The sequence below is a fragment of the Manacus vitellinus genome, unplaced genomic scaffold (assembly GCF_001715985.3).
Source record: "Manacus vitellinus isolate BGI_N305 unplaced genomic scaffold, ASM171598v3 scaffold_8_pilon, whole genome shotgun sequence".
Classification (NCBI taxonomy): Eukaryota; Metazoa; Chordata; class Aves; order Passeriformes; family Pipridae; genus Manacus; species Manacus vitellinus.
Window position 1 is genome coordinate 4,986,148 of NW_021940864.1, and position 18,135 is coordinate 5,004,282.

An 18,135-nucleotide genomic window follows, 5' to 3' on the forward strand; every position below is an offset into this window, starting at 1 on the left:
GCTGAGTAGATGGGCAGGATCCCGTCCCTCAACCTGCTGGCAATGCCCTTCCAAATGCAGCCTAGGATATCATTGGCCTTCTTGTCCACAAGGGCACACTGCTGGCTCATGGACAGCTTGTCCACCAAAAACCCCAGGTCCTTCTCCATGGAGCTGCTTTCCAGCAGGTCGGCCTCCAGCTTGTGCTGGAGCCTGGGGTTATTCCTCCCCAGGTGCAGGATTCTGCACTTGCCTTTGTTGAATGTCAAACAGTTCCTCTCTGCCCATCTCTCCAACCTGTCGAGGTCCTTCCGAAGGGCTGCGCAGCCCTTGGGGGTATCGGCCACTCCTCCCAGCTTGGTGTTGTCAGTGAACTTGCTGAGGAGGCCTCTGTCCTTTCATCCAAGTCATCCAGGAATAAGCTAAAGAATACTGGGTCCAGCATTGAACCTTGGGGGATACCACTAGTGACAGGCCTCCAACTAGACCCTCTGCTTCTGATTACAACTCTCTGGGATCTGCTGTTCATCCAGTTCCAAATCCACCTCACCGTTCACTTATCCAGTCCACTCTCCCTGAGCTTGCCTCTGAGGATATTGTGACAGACAGTGTTGAAAGCCTTGCTGAAATCAAGTAGATCATATCCACTGCTCTCCCCACGTCCATCCAGGTAGTGTTTCATCCCTCCACCCATGGAGAGTTCATAAGTGATCTGGACAAGACCCTGAGCAACCTGGCCTAACTTTGAAATTCGGCCTGCTTTGAAGAAGAGATTTGAGAGATGATTTCTCATATCCCTTCCAATCAAAATTATTCTATGAACATTTCATTATTTGTTTTAACAGGAACTGGATATTTTTGATGTTGTAATTATTATCAAGGAACACAAAACCCATTCTGTTAAAAAATTGCATCTTGCTCTCTGCACAGCATCACAGTCACAAATTGAATTTTTTAAATGGGAACTTCCAACTGCGAAACACTGGAAGTTGACCCAGTAAATCAAACAGTATTTGACATTTTTCTGCCTTTACCTCATCAGCTGACACTGCCCTGTGACTTTAAGTGACTCTTTTCAGAGTGGAAATAATAATAATTCTTAGCTGTTTTACATGGGAGAGATACTTTGTTTCCACAGAAAGTGGGACTGTTTTCCAAACTACCACTTTCAGAAGAGTAAGTCTCTCAGTATCCTCAGCTTACAACTTAAATGAGACCCAGTTCCACTGCCTGGTAGAGTCACCTTCAGCTGTCAGCACCAACAGTGGTTATAAATGACCGGCATGTCACAGGCACTGAGGATGAGGAACAGGTCAAAGAGATGTCTGTTATCTGTATGGAAAACATTCTTACTATCTGCTGAGCTTCTTACTCTTTCTGAAAAATATTTTGCTAGAAGGGTATTTATGTTGGAGTGGGGGAAATCCACTAAGCCAGAGGGCTGAGGGTTGAATTCAATGTTGAATTCAATGTTTTAAGTGTGATTTAATGTAGTACATGGTGGCTGAACAAACAAAGATGTGTAATGAGCTATAAATTCATGCCTCAGACTCAATCTAAGAGTCGTACTCACGGTCTAATAAAATATGACAGCTATATTGCCTTGCTTATTAACAAGCATAGCAGTTTTTAAAAAGCACTGGAAATACATTATTTACCAATTTGGATATAAAATCCCTCTAGTAAGTAGATTTTCCAACTAATCCTAAGATGAAAAAAAAAACCAGATGTATGACAACCAAATAACATTTAAATAGCTCTCTGCACATATTGTGGGAGGCACAAGACTCCACAGAATAATTTATTTTACACAGATAATGGAGTCATTGTGACTTGTGAAGCATCTGGAATTACAGCCAGTGGCAAACACACATAATTTAAAACCTTTCTCCAAATAAATCTCATCATGACAGTTCAAGCATATACAGAGATTCAGCTTAATCTTTCCACAGCATTTAAGTCTGTGTTAGAGCCCAAAGACTTCTATGATCTTTCTAATTATTATTTAAGCATGACAAGGTAACTAAACTGAAATATACTTCTTTTCTAATATATAAGATACAGTTTGCTCCACAGTCTTCTGCCTGGCCTAATATCTGCCTGTCAGCATTAATGAGACAAAGTTCTGAAAGAAAAGTTGTAAGGGAACTGTCAAGCTATGTTATAGCCAGACCAATCTGGCTGTGCTCTGTTTTTAAAAAGAGTGGAAATATCAGACTCATTTCTTAAACTGTCATGACTGTAAAACCTTCAGGGACAATGTGCTTAGCTGCTTAGAGAAGAAAAGACATCTTCAAGAAACATGTATAACACACACTAAAAGCATTTGTGATCCCATTCATCAAAGCTTCATCTAATTTTATTTTTAAGCTCATAATTATCCAACATTCTCAGATAACTGCATGAATGACTCATTAAAGAACAGTACTGAACTTCAATATCTGAAAGAAAATTCAAGCTTGACCACAAGTCTGTAAGGAAATTACTTCCTTTTCATGACACGCTTTAAAGCATTGCAAAGAAGTTAAATTGAGACTGGGAGCCTTTTGTGGAGAGAAGTACAGGTTCAAGTGAGCTCATAGATCTCTTTGCTGGTTTCAGGTAAGGCAGGGATCTATCCTCCAAATCTAAGTTACAGAAACAGTAAGAAACAGAGAACATTGATAGACCAGCACACAGTTTGTGACCAAAGCATTTTGCTCAACTGAATTTGTTATCAATCCAAGACTTAAAGGATCCTCTCGTGTACTTTTTATGCATCTTCAAAATTAGGCTAGGAATTTCATGAGGATGCCTAAGTAAATCAGATACCAAATATTCACCAAATTCCACATGTAACTTGGAGAGCTTCAGAATTTTTTACCTAAGCTGTTGAATCTTAAGTACTAATAAAATACAGTCCACATCACCAGGACAGTACAGTGAAAAATAACAGAAGTGGCAACATGTTATATGTAAATAGCACCTTCTGTCAAAAGGCAAAGACATTTTGGGAATAGATGTTAAATAAAGTGACAGTTTAGTTCCATTACTCACACTTAGTAAATGAGAAAAAAAGGCATGGATAATTCAAGCTGTCTGAGAAACATAATACTGAAAGCCATTATCAGAAACAACACTGAATATAGATTCCAAGGGCTTCTTTCCCTGGTGTTTGCAAAAAAAAAAAAAAGGATGCTTTGACTTAAAACTACAAGTCAATTTTAGCCTATATTACTCTGTTCAGTAACTGCCTCCCACTGCTTTTAAGTATACCTGTGAACTGGTACCTGTTAAGTGAAGCCAAAGTCACATTAAGGTAGTTTATCAGGATTAATACTATCCTCACACTTCAAAAGAGAAATAAGGGGGGGTGGGGCATAAAACAAAAAAGCTCCATGCTCTGCTGCTTTATTCTTCTTACACTTGGCTCAAGTAGCTGCCATCAACTTCAGCGCACACAATTCTGGTTGTGCCAAAGAGCTGTTCCTGGATTCATCTGAGTTCACAATCATATCAAAATACTCCAAAAAACATTCAATATGGTACAGCTTCTCAGGCTGGCACCATCAGTTTTTTTCCTGGCATGATACTCCTACTTTCTGGTAACCCTTAAGGAGCATTGGTTATGAAGCAGTCACACACATGCAAAGATATGCTTGCATGACTTGAAAAAGAGATAGCCCACCACAGAAATCCTTCTTTTTTAAAACAGTAACATTCTTGGGATTCATGACTTGTTTTACTGTGGTATTATAAAATTGAACACTTTGAAAAGCTCTTTTCTTAAGGCTGTCCTTTAAGTAACACATTTCAAAGCAAGTATTTTCATCTTAAAATAACACAAAAATGGAAGGACTCAGATGACCCCAAACCAATATTTTTAAAGCAAATAATAGTGCTGTGGGACTTCACACAAGCATGCCATGTTTTAAGTGAGGAAAAATAAGCCACAATTTGGTCAGCTTTAGTTAACTTCACTTCAGACACAACTTAGTGGAGCTACACTAGAAATGATTGCAGTATGTCAAGTGTTGTTGGGACTTCAAACAGACTTGACATAGCTCAGTTAGATGTTAAGAGGATAAATCTTAGTTCAAGACAGTTTAGGAATGGAATAAAACTGATTAGTAAAAAGCTGTATGTAAACAAGAACAAGAGCTGGGGACAGCAAAACTAAGTGTCTGTGATGGTTGGTAGGAAGACCATACACTCTGTTCCTGAGTTTACAACAAGATCAGATGAGGATATCAAATCATGTAGTTAATAAACCAAATTCTGTTAGTTGTATCAATAAACACACCAAAACATGCTCAGCTGCATTAGTCCATTTGAGAGGACACCTTGGCCAAAACACATTTCAATGACACTGCAGCTAGTAAAACAAAGCACTACTGTCACTGTGTTTCTACAGCAAGAGCCATGTATTTATACTCAAATCAAGAAACCAAGCAGAAAGGTCACCATCCTCTACTAAATTCTCTAGTACTTTTCCACAAAAGTGTTATGAAAACATCCCCTTCTACACGATGTTTCTAACACTGTGACATTACAGCTTGAGGTACTGTGGTCATTGAACAACCTCCATGCTTAAGCAACTCCTGTACCACAGGGAATCATGCTGGTACTATGTAGTACATGGAGAAATAGTCTTCATCTCTTTTCTTTCATTTGACATGTATGAGTAAAGTTTCAGCAAGAATACATTAAGATAATTCTTGTGCAGAGTTTAAACAAATGTTTCTGATAGTATCTAACTTGGTTTTGGGGGTTTTTGTTTTTTTTTTTATTAAGACAGACACCACTGGTTATCTATACAAGAAGATCACTCAGAAGCAGGAAAAAAATTATTACATGTTCCAGATGTCTAAAGGATTTTGTGTATTTTATTTACAATTCCTTTAAAACGTTCTGACCAGCTTCATTTTGTCTGTTCCCAAAGAGCAGGGAGCACAGGAATGTACAGAGTCTTTAACTTCTTAGAATAAAGGCATCAGAAAAGCAGTGTCCAAAAAAAGAAATCCTCATTTTACTCTCTTGTTTTGGTTTTATAGTTACTATTGAACCTATTAGATCAATAGTAATGAAAATTATAATTCATCTGGCTTGCCAGCAGAAAGAAAATGAAATTTTATTTGATCCACTGTTAATTCATTCCAGATAACTGCCCAAACCTCAGTCAGCTTCAGGTTAGAACAATATCAAGTCCAAATGCTACAGGTTTTTTGCTTACAGTTTAAAATAATTTACAAAATATAAGTTCTTACTCAGTCTTAGAACCTCAGAAATCTTTGAAAGTGATGGGATGCTAAGATTAATCAGCAGCCTATTCTTAACAACCAAAAAACCAAAAAGCATTTTAACAGGAAAATTTAATTACTGAAATCCTCCACTGCCATTAGGAGAACCTATTTACAATAAATTTACTGTCCCTTACAAGAATATTACAGTGAAAAAAAAACCAATCAAGCCACAAGGAAGGAGTAGGAGTTTTGTTTCTTGGGAAGATTTTTACAATTGAGATATTTAAGGTAAAAGAAACTCCTATGACTCAATACATAATGTACACAAGAAACCACACTATAACAATTCTTATAGAAAGGATAATAAAATTCCTTGTGTTTTGTATATGTGGATAACACGTATGCCTAAAAGTTTATTCTGGCAGGGTGTTGAATCTATTACTCTATGACCTTCCTTCTCAAACCATGTATTTTAATAGAATTATTATCTATTTATAAGAAAAGATGGTACCAATTCTTGCACTATGACAACAGAACAGCATTTACAGCCATTTTCAATTTCAATTCCTCAACAATTTCTCAACAGATGTAAGAAACACGCTGCATAAACTTAAGCATATTGACAAAAGGTTTTATTTCTTAGTTGCCTTACGGAGCTCCAGTACTAAGAGATTGCTCTTCATGAGTTTATAGACTGCAAGTTGAAAAATTGTTTCACTAGGAGTAAATTTGCAGTAATTACACTCACTTATGGAAGAATAATTTGCCAGATTTTCTTGAAGTACTGTATATCTTCAGACAACAACAACTTCAGTCCAGGAAAAAGAGAACACAATAATAGGCTTCAAATATATAAAACAATTACTAAAATTGTTACAATAATGAAAACATTTTAATTTTAGCTAGAGATTCAGAGCAGAATACCCTATTAACCCCAAAACCTTTGAAGAAGCTGTAGAATTCTCACTTTTGGGGATCTAAGGATTTGTGGAAGAGGAGGAAAGAAAACATGAGTAATCATCCAAATCTTACCACTCCTTTGTTTCAGAGTAATGCAGTAGCTGACTGCTAGAAATTCTTTTCAGCCTTGCAGTACTTGACATCCCTACAGTACTTGGCATTACCACCACACTTTTGTGGTTTCATTAATTAGAAAAAAAAGTTGTAACTGCCCCGTTAAGAGTACAAAATAATTAAATGTCAAGGCATGCTCACAACAGAAGAATCTGTTTCATAGTGCTAATACAACTAAGCTAGCAGTTTTACTCTCATTTCAATAAAAATATATTCCGCATCTCCCTTGCTTGTTAGTAAAGGAGGATTTTTTTATCTTACTCCATCAGGTAGCTGCAGATGTATTCCTGAGACTTGTTCTATTTTTCAGCTTATCCTGTTCCATCCTGAATGTCTATGACATGGAGTTATTCGTGTAGCACACATGCAGTGTAAATAATTCCAACATACATAGCAGTTTAAGAGAATTTCAAAATTATGCTTAATAATAATTTCACTACTGAGGAAATAAACACCAAGTTACATCCTTATGCCTACCACAGCCACCCAGGGTACAGCAAGGAGTCAGCACCAACACTTTTCAGTGAAATTAATGAAGGTGGATTTCAATATCCAGTTCACGCATTAGAAGGATGAGAGAGTTTTACATTCAACCCCGACCTTTCAAGAAGTTATTCATGTAGTAATTACTGAAAGAAAAGCAACCTTATTGCTGCATCAGGTATGGGGCGGTTTCGCCCTCAATACGCTCCATTCGCAGGCAAGGAAAGCAGCTGTTCTTACCTGGAAGACCTCACGTCTGAGCACAGCCGGTGCTGGAGCCACGAGCATCCCTAAACTCAGCCCTCAGCGCAGGGCTGGGGCAGCGCTCAGCCTTCGAGCGCTTCCCGGGAGCGGGGACCAAGCTGTCAGAGACGCGCGGCCACCGGTCTTTATGCTTATAAAAATGTACTAAACGCCGACACCCACGCACAGGTGTCACGGCGCGGTCTGTCCGTCCTGGTACCGGGGCCACAGGCGGGGGGAAGCGCGGGACGCGCCCGCTCCCACCGCGGGACGCATCTCCCCGGGTCCCCGGGGAGCTGCCCCAACCCCAACCCCAACCCCAACACAACCCAGGCCCCAGCCCCGCCCAGCCCAGCCCCAAGCCCCCCTTCCGCCCCGCTGCCCCTCGTGGCACGACCCACACCAGGGCTGGGCCCGCTTTAACCGGAGGGAGGGGAATGCGGGCGGGTTACTCACATGCCAGATGGCGAAGAAGATGAGGGGGGCAGGCACCAGCGAAGCATGTAGCAAGGCGGCGAAAGCCATGGCGGGGAGAGCCCTCCGCGCCCCCCTTCACCTCCACTTCACCGGGAGAGCGATGACCCCCCGAGATGCGGGCGCGGCGCAGTGCCCGGGCAGCACCGCACACGCCGCGGGGCCGGGCGGCCCGCCGCGCCCCGCAGCCGCTGCCGCTCCGCGAGCCCGCCCAGACCCCCGCAACGCCCGCGCCGGGGGCGCCCCGGCCCCTCCGCCGCGCCTCCGCCGCCCGCCGAGGAGCCGCGGTGGGCGGCCCCGAGGGGCGGCGTTCCCTCCGTGGAGGTCGCGGGGGTCGGGGCTCGGCTGTGCAGGCTGGCGAGGGGCTTCTGCTGCCGCTCGGGCAGCGGCTGCTGCCAGCGCCGCGTGGTTCTGACTGAAATCCTGTCACGACAGCGTGAGAGGAAGAGCGTAGGCTGGGATCAGTTCAGGCCAAATCCTGACTAGATAATTGTATGCCTAAACTTGAAGTGCTTTGGTGGACGGGGTTTAATTACTGTTTTTCCTTTCAGGGTCAGGTAAATCCGATGAAAAGCGCCCCAGGTCCGGGGAGAGGCCAGCCCTGGAGCGTCCATCCTCTGATGGAGAGGGGACAGGGACCCAGCCCAAGATCTCATGAACCACCGCAGAGTAGCTCAGCAAAGTGAAATCAGCCCACCCTTTCCCACTAGGTGAAAAAGACATTTACTGTTGGAGTAAATAAAGACAAGCCTTTCTTAAATGCCATCAACTGGGAGAGTGCTCTTGCTGGCTTTCAGGTATATGCAGTACCCAAATTGCTGAAGCACACATTTAAAACAAGGAAGGAAGGATAAGTTCCTGCCTTTGCACCTTGTCTTTAACAGCATCCACAGTGTCTCCAGACACAACTTAGCCATTTCTACAAGAGATCTGTTTTAGATTTACTATCAAAAGTTTTTCCACTTCTTTGGAGCGCATCAGCTGATGCGATACAGGAGGTTTGCAAGCTAAAAGTTTTCAAGAGAAAATGCCACAGAACCATCAGAAGTCCCATTTAAAAATATTTTGAAAACCAGAGATGAAAGCTATATATTTGAAACTTTCTTACAAAACTGAAAAAGAGTTTCAACTCACAGCATTTGTTCTATCCTTATATGGATTGAAGGCGGTTTAGTAACAAAACTATGTAGAAATTTGCCAGTGGTTACCTGTTAAAGTCAGACTTCATGGTACATGGTAATTCGATCAAAGCCAAGTCCAGTGGAAGCTTTCTTTTGAAATGTTTACAATATCTTCTTGTTTAAAAGTATGGTATATTATTTTTAACATAATATGCACTTTTATCCTGAGGAAAGAGTGTTGATTTGAATCAAGAATCAAGACCAGTAATTAATAAACCAATCAGGAATAAACGGATGGATCTAACCTTTCATAATTGAGCTGCTCCAGACTGTACGTGTGAACTGATGCTTTAATTAAGAAGGACAGAACATCGCAAGTACTAATGAGCTTTGCGTCATAAAGGGGTGCAGTAAACCCATTGTAATTCTCTGACCTTTTAATTTTTTTGCATCTGAAATCCTGCAGAGCATATGTTTGTGGAAGTAAATGGTTTATTCATAACCACACATTTTGAAAAGAGTAGTAAATGAGGTACAGGAGTCGTGCTTGGAAATATTTATTTATTTTGTCACAGTTACCTCGGTATCTGGATATATATTGCCTATGTTAAGATTCAGCACAGAAAAACTGATGCTTCTAAGAAAATGAAAATAAAACATTTCATTCTGGTGCACTTATATCTATACACCTGCACATATATGCACATCTATGAAAAATATAAATATACTCTAGCTATCATGAAAGACAGAAGTGGAAACAACCATTAAATGTCCGTTCAGCACCAGACTCCAAGGTGAATATTCTGCTGTTTTTCACTGTCTCTCACCTACATTCCAGCTATGTATTTGGAGCTCTTCATCGAACACACAGGCAAAACACTTATTTTTCATTTTGCGAGACAGTTCCACAGCCAAAGATCACAGAGTCTTTCCTGGTACTGATTTTGAAACATACATTGCCCCTGGCCATATTGCTAGCCATTAATCATTGCCAGTGGCTGTCAAATTACAAAAGTTTCTGACATACAGTGAGAGGAAAAAATCTATAAAGATGCATTTAGGACACTTTCGTCTTACTGAGTTCTTCTTACATAACACCATGAGAATACCTTAAGTATCCTCAGACGTTTAAGTGATGGAGAGTGATGGAAAGATATACCCTTCACTCAGTACATCTCTGATTTGTACTCAGAGATTTGTCTGAGTAATCACTAAAAAGTCTTCCTTATCTCCATCTTGTTACAAACTCATTACAGCTCTCTGTGGTATGAGGACCTCACAGCAGGGTGAGGTTCCTTTGTCATTTATGAATGAGACTACTGCAAATCATGAAGCAAAAGGCAAAAATAATATGGATGTGCCTGACCATTTTCTCCCTGGTTTAAGCCCCTGTGAACACAGCAGGAACACCAGTCTATCTATTAGCTCCCCATATACTTCCATGGTCTTGGTCCTAACCTTCACATAAACTAATGGATCTGATCCTGGCTGCATGAGAAATTACAGTCCAGCACCCAGCTGTGCTCCTTTGAAATAATGTTTATCACAGAGACCAGGATGGAGGGTGTGGGAGCTGAGGATGCAGCATTATCCTCTGAAGGGATCTGGAATAAGAAACTAGAAAAATACAGAGTATAGGATGTAGATTTTATGTATAAGAAGTATTTTTTTTCCTTTAGGAAAAACTGTTGCTTTCAAAAATTGTTATTTTAACACTTCTTTTCCGCAAACAAACAGAATTACATCCACATGTTGAGACGCACATGGATTTCTTTTTTATTACTGGAAATAAAAAGCTCAGAGGTTCTGCAGCAGTCTGTTAGGTAATGCAGTAATCCTTGCTCTCTGGTGTTCAGCAGCTCATTTTAACAGCCACAGTCTCAGATTTAGCACCTCATCTTTCACTCTTCTGTCTTCAAAATCTCACAAATGCTCCTGCTTCCTCCATACAAGGAGGTATTCCCAAGCCATTTCCAGAAGGGACTGCTGTTCTTACTCCGTGGCACACACCTGTAACCTGGGAATGCAACAGCAAAAATTAGTCAGAAAGCTGGACCATGAGATAAACTCCCAACAAAGTAGAAAGTCAGTAAGAAATGGAAAATAAATTATGTACAGATTGATTAAAAACTGGTTTGTAGTCTCTCCTCTCATCTTCAGCCAGGGGCTACTCCTTTTAAATGTATTTGTTGATGGGTCACATAAGGTACTTCAAGCTTAATAACTCTTCCTAGAAGAAGTTTTTACATGAACTGGTTTCGTGGGCTGTATCCCACAGTACCCACAAGCAGATCATGATAATGTGTTTGTAAAACCCGTGGAGAAAGATGTTTTACAAAAGACTGTAAAGGCCTCGCTTTCTTTCACAGATTAAGTTTCAGAATGTTACAGCTATTGTAGCATTTGTTCAGATTTGGTACTTTTGAACAGTAAAGAATTTGTCTTTACCATGCATATTTGTTGGGCAATATGACTGTAATACAGTCTGATCCCAATTTCACACAGAGTCATCACAAGAGGATAGATGGTGGTGCTGCTTTTGTACAAGAGATACTCAGATGCTGATTTTCAAAGCTATCACTATTCAACTATGATCATAGGTCAAAGCACAGACATGATTTGGGATTTCTTCACTTAAGATGGCTTTTTACTTTGTGAGGACCTCTATGAAGGGACCAGAAAAATTCAGTCATTAGACAAGTAATAACAGAGTTCATCTGGTGAGCAACAGACAGCACTCAAAACCAAACAACATCCAATCATGAAAATAGATTGTGAAAACAGATTTAATAGATTCACAAGTTCAGGATGTCCTTACATTAGCAGGTCTTGGAGCACTTGATTTTATGGGAAATGACCTTTTGTGCTAGATAATGAAAGAATTTGAAGGCACTGAAAGAAATTTCCAATGGCTAATTTATGGAATGGTACCAGAGATGAGAAGGGACTGCTAATGAGTCCTTTCAACTCCCAAATAATTACCTCAACTATATAAACCTAAAGGACAAGTCTTTAAAAGACCAGTAGTCCCCAAAGTGAGAGGCTAAATCACCATAAATCCAACAACAAGGCGACGATACCCTCTCAACCAAGGTAGTTCATAGTTTTAGGATTCATATATTATTGTTACAATGTATAGTTTTGAGTGTAACATATTACTGAGTGCCTGCTAGAGTAAAAGCCATTACATTAATTATAGGAGAGAACTGTCATTCATAGATTAAGTATTTTTAATAATACATCTAACTCTCTCTTTTGTGAAGCTTAAGTCATACTGAATTATTAAGAATGCTTATATACAGATTGCTATCACTGGGCTTTACTGCTAATATCCCACAGAGATTAATAGAAGCATTTCATAGTCTTATGTATTATTATTTCAGATTATCTGCAGATTCCAAATGAAATGACTCTATTACTGCATGGTCAGTTCACTTTCAAAAGGTTACCTTTGCAATAATAAAGGCAAGTGACATTTTGTTAATGAAGTCTTATTTGCAGATACCAGGAATGTGATAGTTCACAAACCCACTGACAATAATCTCATTTTACTGCCAGCAGTTCCCACCTTCTTTTGTAGGACCTGGATGAATAAATTTTAACTACATTATCACAGGATCACAGAAAAGTTTATGTCGAAAGGGACCTCAGGAGGTCTCTAGTCTGACCTCCTGCTCAAAGCAGTGCCAAGTCAAGGTCAGATTTGTTGCCCAGGGCTTCATCTGGTCAAGTCTTGAAAACCTCCAAGGACAGAGATGGCCCAGCCTCTCTGGGCAACCTATTCCACTGCCTGTCTCAGGTCATCTTCAGCTGAATAGGTCCCAACCTATATAATTTCCAGGACTTATTCCTTCCTTAGTACACAACTTTACATTCACCCCTGTTGAAGTTTTTAAGGTTTCTCTCAGGCTATAATCTCCATGTTTAATTACAAAAGCATAGATTAATATGCAATACAGAAATGTTCCTAAATAGCAAAATAAGACTCCTCAGAGCATGACACTTTGTAGTGCTTTGCTTCTACTATTCACTTGCCAGCCAGTATCAGAATTACACAGTATCACACCCATGTCCATCATGGCCACTGGCAAAACTGAGGCTTAAGACTTGCAGCTCAGATCACTCACCTGAACTGAGTGATCTCAGTAACTGTTCTGTCCCCTGGTTTGGTTACCACAGAGGCACGACACACATTTTGACTCTGCATGTTACTGATAACTTGCTAACAAATAGAAGAGTGTTTGTCATCAGGGTATCTGTGAGTTTTTGCATTATCTGCAGGGTTAGTGGACCGATTCTGTGAGCACAGATATCACTGCACCTCTCAATTCCTAAGCTGTGCTTTTCTGCTCTATTGCTCCAGTTTCCTCCGCCCCTCTACTGCACAGTTCTTTCCCATTAGCCTGTCTTTCACTTATCTTCTTGCTAGTTTATACTCTCAGCCTGGTCCATCTACTGCCTCCCACTCCCTTAACTCCTCCAAATTCAACTTTTATCTTCTGGGAGTTCAATAAGACTGCTTCCTCACCAGTGCTGAAATGTCTGACAGGATACTAAGCACTCCAGAAAGACAGGATCTCTGCTCTTAGTTCCGGGACAGAGTAGCAAAAAGCGAGTTGACAAAGCAATTGCAGTGGAGGTCCTGCTTTAAAGTGAAATGGAATGGGGAAAGGATTTGCTTAATTTCAACAGTTCTCTAATAACTATGTGTGACATTTTCAGAAGGATTAGAATTAGCCAAAGACCCTAATTATTCATGGCAGCAGCAGAATTCATGTTCATCTTTCAAAAGTTACCTCCTTCCAGATGTGAAGTTCTTCCAATAAATACATGAAAGGCAGGAGCCTTCCTTAAACCAGTAGTAAGATTTTCAGCATTGGTGAAATAACACATCTACTTTTTTTTCCAAAGAACATTTTTGTGAACTGTTCAAGACCCTTAGTCTGGAGAGAAAGCATAACATAAAAATGAGAGCCCATGCAGGGAGCAGAAAGTAAGGCCTTAACATATATCTGAACCAGTCTTAATTGCCTTTGACATTACCTAATATCCTTCAAATCAATACATGGAAACTATACACAAGGAATGCTTGCTAACATTACTTAATCCTGCCAAGAAGGAATTTAATTTGTGTCTGCACTGGGGAGGGAGTGGGTTACAACTTTATCAATTCTGAATAACTGAATTCCATCAAAGGAATGAAAGAGAAATATCAAATTTTCTGAATAAGTAACTTATGAGAAATCCTTCATCAGTCGCTGAAGGTCCTGCAGAGCTAGTTATGCTAATAGGAAAAATTGCATAAAATATGCATTTGTCCAAACACTGAAATAACATTCTGAGCCAAATTCCTCTGATTTTAAAGATGTTTCATTTTTTCCTACCCCAGAACCTGTAACAGTCTGCTAATCTACAAGCCCTGTTGATGCTCTCCACACCTTATGGCTCCATCATTCTGAACAGACATGCCAGAACAAAGACAAATATGTGATGCCCTTTAACAGTTCTCCTTCTCAGAGGATGATTAAATTCTCTCATATGAAACTAAATGCTCTTCCTGTTTGTCTCTTTGTACTGAGACTGATGCTTATCCCTGCTGTCCCAAAAACAACAATCTGGTGCAGTAAATCTAGACCTGGTGCCTTTGCTATAGTTTAGAAAAAAATCAGTATTTCACCAAATTGACATATGTGTTCTAACTGAATTAATGGTATTAGTCATTTTTAACTTGCACACATAAATGAATAGTTACAATATGGTCTGCATAAATAACAGTGTTGACTAATGAATACATAAACATAATTTTATGGCTGTATTTATTCAGTAAAGTTGGTTTTGATGCAGTTTTATGAGAGGTGGGCACAGCTATGATGTAAAAGGAAGGAGAGGCCATGCAGACATACAGCAGCATGTGCTGCAGCAACAGTAGGAATGGAGTGGTTGCTGTCAGCTCAGTACCCTTATTACACTGCCTCCTTGTCTTCAAACTTGATAAATTAGTATCAGGTTTGACTTACCTCTGTTTAAAGGGAAAAAATAAATCAGTTGCCCCAAAAACATGACTTGTATTATTAGTACATCAATAACAGAACTCTTTATCAAACACTGAATTTAAGTAAAGACTGTCTGAACTGATCTCCTAAGCTTTTGTAAGTTTGAAACATATTCCCCATATCGAAGCAGAGAAAATAAACCCCCTATAAATAGGGATATTTTTAACTCTAGGAGTAAAACTAATGCTTATAGCACTCTGTATCACTTAGAATTTCTAGTCACTTCAGCTAAAGTCCCTTACCAAAACTATTTTAGCATTTGACAACAAGTACTGAAGAATTCATATTGTGAATTGGAAAAATACCAGAAGAAAAGGTTGGGGGTGGCAATGGAGGAGTAGGAACATGTTTAGCAAGAAATCTCATGAGAACACTGTTCTGGAAGATCATTCCTATTCTAAATATAAACCTTTAATACATTAGCCATCTTGGCTTTAACATCATATAAAATATTTCCAGTCTGAAGCAAAACCAGCAAGACAAGATCATTCTCTGCAATCTACCCATCTCTTACAAAGAACAGAAGGTTTGCAATTCTGGTTGGAGGTTCTAGTGGATTTTGTACCACAAGTCTCCTAATTTGCATTCTGCACGTGAGGAAGAACACCTTTATTGTGTGAGTGACCACGCACTGGAACAGGTTGCTCAGAGAGGTTGTGCAGTCTCTTTCCCTTGAGATATTCAAAAGCCATCTGGAGGCAATCCTGAGTAACCTGCTCTAGGATGACCCTGCTTGAGCAGGGAGGTTGGACCAGATGACCCACTGTGATCCCTTCCAACCTGACCTATTCTGTGATTCTCTCATTCTTTTTTTGTTATCTTGAAATGTCTAACTAAACTTGCCTAAACCACAAGGGTCAGATAAGTTGCGGTCTAGATCTTTAGTTTACTCAGGATGCCAAGTGAAATACTCAGTGTAACTCTAGGAGAAACAGTGTTTATGATGTCATAAGTAAAAAGTCTGCCCTTGTGGCACTTATTTTTATTCTATGTCATTTGGAGTTGCCTTTTTCCAAGTCCTGAATGTTTTGTACCTACATTAAATACTCAGTACAAGGTTTTCTTTTGTTAAACCAGTTGTCACTTTAATGTGATAGAAGTGGTTGAGCAGTAACAGGTGACAGCTCTAGTCATCTATGCTCTCCAGATGGAACTATCTTGTGTTCTTTCATAAACCCTTTACTTGTCACTGAGGACTCTGAGGCAGCTGTTCACTGGAAGATCAATGAAATACTAGTTTCAGAGGTTACTAGAGAAATGGAAGAGCTAAATATGATCTTAACTAGTCATTACCTGGGAAGAGAACAATGACTCACATCAATTTCAGAAAGTTAAACAGCCTTTTAGAAACTGTCATGACTCACAAGTACTGCACGCACACACATACACACACAATTTTATTCTCTGTTCAAGGCATTTAGTTCTTCTGTAGAGAAACTAAGCTCTCTCCTCCCTGAACCTGCAACAGCCTTATATTAATGTAATTACCTTGACATTAGACAGCTAATTGATTCAAAGATGTAGATGCTATATATGCATTTCTTGCTGACTGGCTTACATAAATTGTTGACCTATAAACTGCTGTGAAAAAACACATAAGAGAAATGAAGTATTTTTCTTTTTTTCTAGCAGATTTTGTTTGCTTTGGATTGCAAGTAAAGCAACTCTCAAAATCAAACTAACTCCAGGCAGGTTTGCTTTGTGGACATAGTGTTCTAAAATAAAAATTTTTTTCAGCAAGTATTCAGGTGAGGGGTTATTTTGGCTTCTGAAGCATTCGAGTCATAAATATCAGTATCCATTGAAACAATTAAGACAAGCAAAGCTGAAGGTAGCCAAGCTAGGAGACTCTGTCTGGAAAAGGAAGCAAAGATGATATTTTATCAGTGCTGGTATTTCCAATTCATGTTAATGATCCATCAGTTACTACTGCAACTTACATATATATGTATGCTACCTTTCGAGGGATAATTTGAACATTAAAATAACTGAAAATCAACAAGTGCTTTTACTAATTTAAACTGCAAAAGGGTTTTCCACTGCAATGATTACAGTATGACCAGAAAACACACATGCATTCAATGAAGATCATACAGCAGGAAAAGGTATGGACATACCTGGACAACCTTCTGACTATTCTTCACATATTTGTCCTGGCCCAGATGGAGAAGCTAATTCATGATAATTAGAGTGTAAATTTCCAAGCACTGCAGCTTAGCTGCCCTAGTCCCCACTAAGGCCACTTTGTCTTGCTAGGAGAAAGTAATCTTGCTTTGAAAGTACAGTATGTTGTTTTCCTTCTAAACTGAAGCATCTCCAGCAAGGACAGTGTGAATTAGTGACATGTAAATTCTCACACAAATTGTATCACAAATTTAACAAAAGTCACTAGGAAAATTAATTAAGATGAGCTATATCCACAAACAGTGTTACTGAGTTCTTTTTCGCCTTGAAGGAGTGACTAGTATATCCCAAGAAAGCAGGTAGAATTACTGTAAATGAGCTTAAGTAGCTGAGTAAACAGTTTGATCTGCCTACCAACTAACTACTCACCTGAGCAACTAAGATAGCTGAACATGGCACGGTGTGCCCACACTGCAGTGAGCCTGACACAGCAGCTGAGAGAAGTTGTCCTCTGATGGTTGTTTACCAGACTGTCTGAAATAAGCAAATTCAATTCTTACCAGAAAAGTGTCTGCCTTGCAAAACTCAGAAGAATGAGATTCTCCTGCTAATCATCTTGGTGCAAGCGAAGAGGAACAAAAACTTAATTATCCTTCTGCTCCAACAAATGGTACCTCCTCACTAAAATCCAGAAACTGCACTGGGGAGCGTCTATGCCTTTACCCATTCCAAAATTATCCTGTGTGGATTATTTCATCCTGCAGGGCTGCCAGGCCTGAATGTAAACCAAACACTTTACGCTGTTTGAAATTTTTTGATTGTATTTGTCAGTATTCTTTATTATCAGGTTTAGGACTTCATTTTAAGTAAATAAAAATATGCTTTTAACTACAAAACTGCATGAAATCTTCCATTTCCCCCCACTACGCGGCCAGGGTCTTCTTTAAAAAGATAACTTTGAGTTTAGAAACTCCAGTTGTAGGAACATTAATTTAACAGTGCTGCAAGGCAAAGATATATTCAGCCTGTTTGAATTCCTAGGTGAGGTGTGAAACAAAAGTGGGGGGAGTCTCCAGATAAACTAAGAGCAATTGTCTGACAGCATTCTGGTCCAAGGCTGCATGGACCATAGTCATATAAACTCATTTTATGCACTGTCTTTTTTATTAACTTAATTAATGTCTTCTGTCTGTGAACATCGTATGTGAATTCCAAACCCTGCAATTTTGGGCCTCAAATCTGAGGCATCTGAATTTACTGTTATGCTATATTGTGAAAGTAGATCACTACACGATTTCATATCTGAATATCTGTCAGATTCACAGGTGCTAACAGCAACCATTCATCCTTCTGTCTATATAA

General features: G+C 39.7%; 1 protein-coding gene and 1 long non-coding RNA gene across 3 annotated transcripts in view; both read right to left on the reverse strand.

The window, feature by feature from the left end:
• CNIH3 (cornichon family AMPA receptor auxiliary protein 3) overlaps nucleotides 1–7,526 on the reverse strand; it is a 45,931-nt gene extending 38,405 nt beyond the window's left edge. Inside the window, exon 1 of the mRNA XM_029965085.1 lies at nucleotides 7,458–7,526. Within this exon, the coding sequence (XP_029820945.1) occupies nucleotides 7,458–7,526 (69 nt within the window). The remainder of the gene's footprint in view (nucleotides 1–7,457) is intronic.
• A 2,820-nt stretch (nucleotides 7,527–10,346) lies between these two features.
• LOC108641774 overlaps nucleotides 10,347–18,135 on the reverse strand; it is a 30,380-nt gene continuing 22,591 nt past the window's right edge. For both annotated transcript variants that reach the window (XR_003916371.1, XR_003916370.1), the window contains one exon: nucleotides 10,347–10,613. This is a non-coding gene — a long non-coding RNA (uncharacterized LOC108641774). The remainder of the gene's footprint in view (nucleotides 10,614–18,135) is intronic.